This window comes from Contarinia nasturtii, unplaced genomic scaffold (assembly GCF_009176525.2).
Source record: "Contarinia nasturtii isolate CC-2019 unplaced genomic scaffold, AAFC_CNas_1.1 Cnas_scaffold_4311, whole genome shotgun sequence".
Taxonomy (NCBI): Eukaryota; Metazoa; Arthropoda; class Insecta; order Diptera; family Cecidomyiidae; genus Contarinia; species Contarinia nasturtii.
Genome location: NW_022201606.1, coordinates 2854075 through 2863169, shown reverse-complemented (window position 1 = coordinate 2863169; position 9095 = coordinate 2854075). Strand labels below are relative to the sequence as shown.

The 9095-nt window shown below is 32.6% G+C and overlaps 3 protein-coding genes across 3 annotated transcripts in view; all 3 read right to left on the bottom strand.

Moving 5' to 3' along the window:
• Positions 1-53: 53 nt before the first annotated feature.
• LOC116350938 (zinc finger protein 2-like) lies at positions 54-918 on the bottom strand. The gene is made up of 4 exons (XM_031782947.1): positions 809-918; positions 533-739; positions 291-455; positions 54-209 (listed from the first exon to the last, which is right to left on the bottom strand). The coding sequence occupies exons 1-4, from the start codon at positions 818-820 to the stop codon at positions 54-56; spliced, it is 540 nt and encodes a 179-aa protein (XP_031638807.1). The 5' UTR covers positions 821-918.
• Positions 919-2764: 1846 nt separating this feature from the next.
• On the bottom strand, positions 2765-6743 carry LOC116350733. Its single transcript, XM_031782645.1, has 5 exons — positions 6577-6743; positions 5820-5914; positions 4820-4964; positions 3857-3960; positions 2765-3353 (listed from the first exon to the last, which is right to left on the bottom strand). Exons 1-5 carry the CDS (start codon positions 6637-6639, stop codon positions 3059-3061), a joined length of 702 nt encoding a protein of 233 aa, XP_031638505.1. The 5' UTR covers positions 6640-6743; the 3' UTR covers positions 2765-3058.
• Positions 6744-8267: 1524 nt separating this feature from the next.
• LOC116350937 (neuropilin and tolloid-like protein 1) overlaps positions 8268-9095 on the bottom strand; it is a 32060-nt gene continuing 31232 nt past the window's right edge. Inside the window, exon 12 of the mRNA XM_031782945.1 lies at positions 8268-8325. Within this exon, the coding sequence (XP_031638805.1) occupies positions 8268-8325 (58 nt within the window). The remainder of the gene's footprint in view (positions 8326-9095) is intronic.

Below are 9095 nucleotides of genomic sequence, written 5' to 3'. Positions count from 1 at the left end.
TTCAATGTGGAACATTTTAAGATTAATTAATTTATGGTTTATAAACAATAAAATTAATGCTGCTGCTGAATATGTTGCATTAGTTTGGAGTGCCTTGCAAATTGTGTATCGCATTGCGAACACTTATTAATTTTATCGGTTCCCAAATGTAATTTCTCATGCGCTTTCAAGTTGCCACAAATGTTACATGTGTATGGTTTATCTTTCCTCTGAAAAGAATGAGCAGAACATGAATTCACATAATTATAATTGAAAATATTAAAGACAAATCGTGCCAGTGAGTAACGTACATGGGTTTGAAGGTGTTGTCGTAAATGAGACGTTGTGACAAATATCATTGGACAATCTGGCCATTTTTTTGTTCGTATATTTTTATGGAATTTCATATGTGTTTCTAGAGAACTTTGATGAATAAATGCTTTGCCACAGATCTCACACACGCCCGAAACGTTGCCCTGAAATCGAAGAAAATCAATGAAAAATTGGACTTTATACCGCACATATAAAATTGAAAATCTGTTTTTTTACTTACAATATGAACATTCATATGTCTCGTTAGAACGCCTTTCGATGACATAACTTTATTGCAAATAACGCATTCAAATGGCGATGATTTGTCTTCGTGTTGTTTCTTGTGATCATCAAATGATTCTTGGTCATTCAGAAAAAATGAGCATATGTTGCATTGATAGGTCTTTTCCAGTGGTTCTAGCTGTCGGTTTCGACATAGTCTGTGGTTCTAATGTGATTAGTCACAAAGACAAATTGGGATATTACGATTTTGAACAATGTAGCAATATAAACTTACCATCAAATCCATTTTGCTCTTGAATATCTGACCACATCTCAAGCATTCATGTAATTCACACTGAACCGTCGCATTCGAAAATTCAGTTTGAATTTTGTTTGGAACGTCCTCATTTCCATAGATGATGTTTTTCTTTTTATTATTTCGTTGGCATGTATTCCTCATCGCTGTCGCTACTGTCATATACTTTCATCTTCACTGTAATCATCAAATTTGTGTAAAACATTTCAGTCATTTTCATTACTTCGGTCGGCATTATGCACTTGTTTTGGTCTCGCAGACCGAGTCTTTCGTACAGATTCGTGAATTTCTGGTAATAAAATATCATCTTTTCGGTGTGCGACTATGTCAATGTTGTTGATTTCAATGAACTTAGCTTCGTATATGGATTCAGTTTGGAAGAAGAGGTCTCGTAATTCTTGTTCTTGCTTTTTGGCCATAATACAAAGCCAATCATACATGAGGTGGAATGCCTGTAGCCTCAATGCTTGTAAACGTCCAACGCCTGGATCTTCTGCCGCTTCGGGATCAATGGCCGATGGAGCTGAACTACCGAAACTGACTGAAAGTGAACCACTTGCACCAGCCATAATATAGGCCAAATTTACGTTTGCTAAACTTTCAGAATCACCACCAAATGCGACCGCAGTCGCCAGACAGACGAACCAGCTGTACTGTGATAATGATGATGACCAGCATCCCATGATGATGGCGTTGTTGTGGCTGTGTTGCTTAAATTATTTGACGAGGAAGATGATTTGGTGTTACTGCGATGTAAATAAATGTTTAAAATGTGATGTAAGTAAACAGTATAAAATAATAAAGTTTTTAAAATCGTTGTCATTGGTAATTCCCAATGATAAATGGTTAATATAGTATTCATTGAATCAATGTATATATATTCATAGTAATTCGCTAATTTTTCTACGTTCTGTAGAATTACTAATTTCTTTAGTAAGGAATTACTGATCAAAAGTCTCCAAACATGTCGCAAATTTCTTCAATTTCTTCACGGCGATCTTTGCTCCTTATAGGTTGTGCGCTTATATCCAATGCCACAAAATCAAGTACACCATATTCTATGACGAGTAAATCAATTTTCATTGCTTTTAAACTTTTTGATTGCCGTACAAATGGTAAAATATAATTTGCCGTCGCTTTCTGAAAAGTGAATTCGTTCCAGTTTTGGGAATTTATCTGGGATTCCCTCCAAATTCGTAACATCCAAATCTTTGTTAATGTCCAATTTTTTAACATTCAACAATGGATTTTCGCCCCAAAATTTCAAAAAGGCTTCAAAGAAGTTTTGCCACCAAAAACCCAAATCTATTTACAAATTTAACGCACAGTCCGAAAAAATCGTTAAAATCAAGCAAATCAAGTAAATTGTCGGTAAAACATCAACATAGATAGTTCACTTGTCAAAAATATCAAATGTTTGATAAACACAATAGATGTACAACAAAATGGCCAGGGGAAAAATAAGCCAAGTTGGATGAATTTTGTCCATTTTTTCTTTCTCCCATTCTTTTATTATTGTTTTGTAAAATAAATCGTATTTGTTACTTGATTTCGCTTGATGCAGACAATATATTGAATTAACTGGTCATTTGAGCTGACAGTACGTTAGCCAGCTAAATGGACTAAGACAATAGAAGTTATTGTTTTAGTGAACAATCACTTATATTAAAACAAGAGAAGTGATTCATCATTAAAACAATAACGTCTATTGTTTTAGCTCATTTAGCTGGCTAACGTACTGTCAGCTCAACTGACCAGTTAATTCAATATATTGTCTGGCTTGATGTGAATGTTGCATTAAAACAAAAATTGTCCAGAATAGTTTGACACAATCAACAATCATCATTTGGTGAGATTTTTTTTATTGAAAACAAAACAACATTACTTTTTGTAAAATGATTATTTCCATTTTTGTGTTAAATCTTCAAAAGCGTTCATATTAATGAGCCAGTTTATTTTTTTTTTATTTATAATATATCATTGTCGTTGGTAAGAGAATAAATTTTGTGTTTTATTTATAGATTGGCTAAACGTTTTATTGATTTTAAGTATATTCATGTTTTTTTAACGTTATATAGTCTATACGATACATTTACTTTTTCACCACCTCCTTCTTTTGTTCTTCTTGTCATATAAATATTGGTGTGTTTAAAAAGTTAAATGTGGCATTAAATTGTTCATTGTTTTGGTGATGTTGACAAGTATAATCATTTTTGTGTTGTGCCTAACTCAGTGACTAGTCATGATTATTACATCAGGGGCTGAATTTCGAATCTCAAGCATTAGTTCTGATTGTTCCATTTTGATGGCATTTTTCTTGGGTCCGCTGCCAAATGTGCTTAAATTGGATATTGTTGGTGATGTGGAATTCAAACGATCTGGCGTGATCGATGCATATCGTCGGTTATCGTATGTTGATTGCATTGGCATTACTTGTACACCAACGACGACGTCTTCAGGTGCTTGTGTATTTGATGGCGGCAATTTAGTACTACTGCTAATTCCACTTGCAAATAGTGATTCTCTAAAATTTCAATAAATATGAAATACATTTGGCAATATATTAGATTCGATGGTATAGGCAAAACTAGTGCATATCTTTTTATATATAAAAACAGATTTTTCATTGTTAGTGTTAGTCAGAGCTGGGCACGAACAAAGTTGAAAAAATATGTTTTTGTGGTCGGAACCAATGAGCCATTTCACTTAAAATGTAGAAATGAAAAAAATCATAGAAATTACGAGACATATTGTATGCATAACATCATGCATAAAAAAATCTTATTAAATTATGACATTCATTGTTCTTATTTAAAGCAATTCATCTGGCTCTGTACAAATGCCAAATGAGATTTAGATGGGAAATGAATTTATGCATGTAGCTATTACATGTACATATGTTTGAAAGTTCAGAAGTAGAAATGCAAGTGCATAGAATTTTGAATTGTTCATCGATACGTGTTCGATGCAGCCAAATAAGAATGAGGAATAAATATAAGCTAAAGTCTATATTTTATAAGAACACACCTCGTTTGACACGCCATGTCACATACACCTTCATTCCCATATTGTTCGGCATGTTCATTATTGTTGTATGCCTTAGGTGGTGGATTTCGTAAAATTTTCTTTAGCTAAGGAATAGGTGCAAAAAATAAAATAAAAATGTTATTACAATTATTTTATATGAAAAACTATATATATACTTGCACTATACTATCATTATCTACAACATGCAATGTGTTTTATGATGTTACAATGCAACTTTTATATTAAAAATATACAGAATATTACAGATGTAACATCATGACATGCAACTGTTGCATACTGTTTCATATATGTGTGGGTGTTTCTGTATGTATATTATATAATTGTCATTCGCATCTCCATACCCAAACAAAAATACTTGCACTCTTTCTTTTTTGCACATACAAATCTCTTTTTCTCCCGTTTTATATCTATATAACTAAATATTTACTTGACAATCAACCAAGAATGAATGAGCCATGTACATTGGCTAATGTGAACATTTTCACAGTGATATTTAGGATGACGGTGCTGATACCCACTTTAAAGCCATGTGTTAACGCATTACAAAACTTAAAAATTGGATCATTGATTTGAGTTATATAGACGTCTCGCTCAGTGTACAAGGTTCTTTTCTGAGAGAGAGAAAGAACCATTTACTTCGTTCTAGACGTTATATTGAGATATTTTCAGCGAAATGAATCAGCTCAGGCGGCTATCGTCAGGCGCTGAAATGAAGTGAAAACAATAAAAGTGATTGTTATAGTGATGGACACAATGAAAGTGTTTTTATAACTATAACAATCATTTCTATTGTTTTCACTTCATTTCAGCGCCTGAAGCTGCCTGAATTGATTCATCCGGATTCATCTCGCTAAAAATATCTCAATATCATGTCTGCTTTATTCATTCAATTCACGCGCACACAGAGTAATACATGAGAGTAATGAAATAGTCAACATTTACCTCATCCCTATAACTATATTGGTTTTTATTATTCCTATTTATACTATCTGATATTGATGATGCTGATGTGGTTTCTCGAAATATATGGCCTGCATTTTCGTCTTGTATTTGTTTTAATCTTGGCTCTATTGCATAGCCCGTAGCACTGTGTTACAGATAAGAAAAAAGTAGAAAACAAGATAAAAACACAAGCGGACTACTACTACAAAAACGTGATTCATATAATTCCATCTAGTACAAGAATAATTCCAGATATGGGATATGGTCAAAAAACATCAAATATAGCCATATGTAAATGTTTCATTCTCTTTTGTGCCAGAGCATCTTGATTTGCTGCTGCTCAGCATATAGCTGAGAGCTGAGAAATGCTGAACTCGTGCGGCTAACGCATACGAAACGGATGCACGATACATATTCCCCCTTTCACTTCGTATGTTCGCTGGTATAGTGTGTTACCGTTGTACTGGCAATAGCGTCAACGGCAGCACATACGAAGCGAAAGGGGAATATGTATCGTGCATCCGTTTCGTATGCGTTAGCCGCACGAGTTCAGCATTTCTCAGCTCTCAGCTATATGCTGAGCAGCAGCAAATCATGATACTCTGTCTGTATGATATAGACGACTTAGCTGTGTTCGAGAATTGAGAAAAATTTGTTTTTTTTTTTTTCACTTTTTGTGCTCTATACCGAATCCCCGAGAGTTTCATATAAGGTTGCCATGTAAATGGTAAAAAATGGCGAAAAATGAAAAAAATAGTGTGATATATTAGTATATTATATATTATTATAGTTCTATCGAGTCTGATATAAACATCAAAACTAAGTCATCTGCACTACTACTATTTGAACTATATGGAATTATCTGGAATTATTTTTGGACTAGATGGAATTATATACATTACGATGGTAATAATGGTTTCCCCGTTAACACCAATTGAAAAAAATGAATTGGTGGTCTCTATGCGATGTGGAATCAGATCAAAGCAGCACTGAAACTTACCCAGGAATTATTCGGTTTACATTCTCTAGAGACCGTTTTATGGACATGCGACCTGCTTCATCCAGCTTACTCTCTTTTGATTGTCGAATGGTTTCCTAAAAATGTACAAAGTATGTATATATACGCAGAGATGAACAAGGAAACAAAAAACTCAGTAATTGAGTGATCCAATTTAATACTGGCATTTATAGATACAAAGGAACTGGATAGACAAATAGATATTTTCCAGTGAATATATTGTAGCTTCAGCTATAGCAGTGCTATTTTCACAGCTCCCATTCATAGGCGCTATTTGTAACTGACTGACTTTATGATACAATTCTGATCGAATATTTTTATTATATTAATTATTCACTGTATTTCACAAAATAGCTGCTATTTGGTACTCTTTGTATTTATATCTAGTCAGTCTATGTATTTTGGATGGATATTCATCCGATATATTTTAGAATATTTGGATATTTAACGCAACTGCACAGAGCCAGAGCTGTGTATGTCTCACATATAATCTACGGTATGTCGCTACACGAAAAATACAGACACAGTGTGACTGTGTACATGGGGCACTTGATACACATATATGAAGCGAAATACCGTAGATTCTATTTGCGACGCACACAGCTCTGGCGCTGTGCAGTTGCGTTGAATATTCTAAAATATATATTCTAAAATATCTCGGATGGATATCCATCCGAAATACATAGACTGTATCTAGTATATCTGTCCATTGTATAATTTATAGTGTAAAATTGCTCACTCTTATAATTTTCTGATCTCGAATTAGTGTTCGGATGCAATTAAACAAAAATACCGATGTCATGGCACCAAGTAGTGCACTAAATACTGCTATTATTAGCCACAAATCTTTCTTCTCATCATCTTCCTTTATCTGTATGGAAAAAAGTTTGAAACATATATTAAATATATATCGATAGAGTATTAGCCACTTTCGGCATTTAAATGTTCTTTAACATTGAAAATCGGTAAATATTTACTAACTGCGTTAAATTACATGAGCTTGTGTAGTAAATGTCTCAAACATTTCTCTTGTATTTTACCACAGCTAATACGATTATTTACCACATGCCATAAATGTCAAATCGCGAAATTCACACACAAAATAATAACTTCTCAAATCTAGATGATGATTCATGAGTTCGGATGACCCCCCTCTAAAATATTTTTAGGAACCCTGAACCAGAGCTGTCAACGAACACCAACGAACGAACGGTTCGTTCGTTCGTAGTCATTTTTATTGAATTTTTGTTCGTTCGTTCGTTCGTAGAAATGAATTGCGTTCGTTCGTTCGTTCGTAGAAATTAAAATGTTCGGATTGTTCGTTCGTTCGTTCGTTTGTTCGTTCGTTGTTCGTAGGAAAAGTATGAAAATAAAATAATTATTTTACTGGTGAAATTGAAAGTAGATTATATTTTGTGAATTTTGGTATTGAAAACATGAATTATAAAAAAAAATTGAACAAAAGCGTAATAATCAATATAGTAATTAAATTTGCATTTGTTCCGTAATATCGATGACAACTAATAAAATGAGTTGAAGCAAATAATTTCAACTATTATTGTAATATTCTAATTGAGGACCTTTTCCAACTATTCAAGAATAAAATTCTATCCAACTATAGGTAAAAGAATGTATATTTTCTACAGTCGATAATTTTATTATGATTTATTGAATTATTACTTTGGAAAAAAAAAACACAAAATCGATTACTAATGTTACTTGCTAACAGCAAATTTGGTTTGATTCTTATAAATAATTTAATATTATTATTGTATTTTATGTTTTTGGATTTTTTAAAATAAAATAGTAATTCAATAAATCGTAATAAATTTATCGATTTTTAACAATGCAAATTCAATTATATTGACTATTACGTTGTTTATTTTAAGTAAATAATATTTGTTTTGTTCAATTTTTTCCTATAATTTATGTTATCAATACCAAAATTCACAAAATATAATCTTCTTTCGATTTCACTAATTAAATAATTATTTTATTTTCATACTTTTCCTACGAACAACGAACGAACAAACCGAACATTTTATTTTCTACGAACGAACGAACGAATTCATCCATTGAGCCAAACAGAATACATGTGAAACAGCAACGCATTCAAGACATTTGTAAGTAAATTTCGGATGAGGGTTATCTGCTTCGCCTATTTCCAGATCATTTAGGCAGATTAGACAATTTCCTTGGTTTTCTTCATCTTGTTTTTCCATTTTTGTGTTTAAACAAAAAAAAGATTGAACGAAAAAGTTTTAAAATCAACTTTTCACTAATTTTCTATTATTAACTGATTTCAATAGACATAAAACGTGATATCACAAATGTCATTTGCATATTCAGTGTATTGTTGTTGCTTTATGGCAAAAAAAATTTTCATTTGTTCTGCGAAATCAGCTTGTACTTCAATGGAAACAGCACATTTCATTGTTGAATTATGAGTTTGAATCCAAAACCTTCGTCTCCATCTCTTGCACGTATCCTGAAAAAGTAATATATTCAATTTACTCAAATTTAAAATTAATTGCAATGACAAAACACTTACTTTGCAATCAATTGCTTTCCTCTTAGAACTCTTGCATGGGCTCGTTGTCTGATTAACCATATTTCGGCGTATATACACAGTAAGAAAATATCAGCCGACGCTATACGCAAAATCTACTGGTACGTGCGCTCATACGTTTTTACATCTTTTACATCTAGTAACCATACGATTTTTCGACTGATTCTTTTACTCTTTGTGCGTATCTTCGCGTATGAGCACATGTACCAGTAGGTTTTGCGTATAGCGTAGGCTGATATTTTCTTACTGTGTAGCTTGACATGATTCGTCAAGAAATTTGCGTTCGGCAACTGGAAATTTTTTCGTATTCGTCCCAAGATTCATTTTGAAAATCTTTCTTAAAATCATCACGTTCACTTTTCGCATGTTGATCTCATCACTTCCAACATATTGAGAGTTGATTTTTTCCATTGATCAGCATTAAAATTTTCTGATTGATCGATATATTTCGACTCCATATTGATAATATTGTTTGATTTAGATTATATTGTAAAATAATGTGAAATTTCGTACGTAGTTGATGAGAAGAAAATACGACTTTTATGAATTGTTTACAATAACAAAGGAAAACAAATATGTCATATGTCAGATAATTTTCTTTCTCATGTCCACTGTAGCGCTTGTGTTGGGTCATACTGCCACCTATAGGTGAAAGTTTGAATACACATTTGTGAATACACAAATTGGTA

What these genes read in the sequence shown, in the direction of transcription:
- LOC116350938 (XM_031782947.1), bottom strand. An exon ending in GACATATGAATGTTCATATT is followed by an intron (nt 456 to 532) that starts GTAAGTAAAAAA and finishes CTTCGATTTCAG; the next exon opens with GGCAACGTTTCGGGCGTGTG. An exon ending in GACAACACCTTCAAACCCAT is followed by an intron (nt 210 to 290) that starts GTACGTTACTCA and finishes CATTCTTTTCAG; the next exon opens with AGGAAAGATAAACCATACAC.
- LOC116350733 (XM_031782645.1), bottom strand. Translation starts at nt 6,639, where the DNA reads ATGACATCGGTATTTTTGTTTAATTGCATCCGAACACTAATTCGAGAT. An exon ending in GTAAACCGAATAATTCCTGG is followed by an intron (nt 4,965 to 5,819) that starts GTAAGTTTCAGT and finishes TCTGTAACACAG; the next exon opens with TGCTACGGGCTATGCAATAG. An exon ending in AATATAGTTATAGGGATGAG is followed by an intron (nt 3,961 to 4,819) that starts GTAAATGTTGAC and finishes CCTATTCCTTAG; the next exon opens with CTAAAGAAAATTTTACGAAA.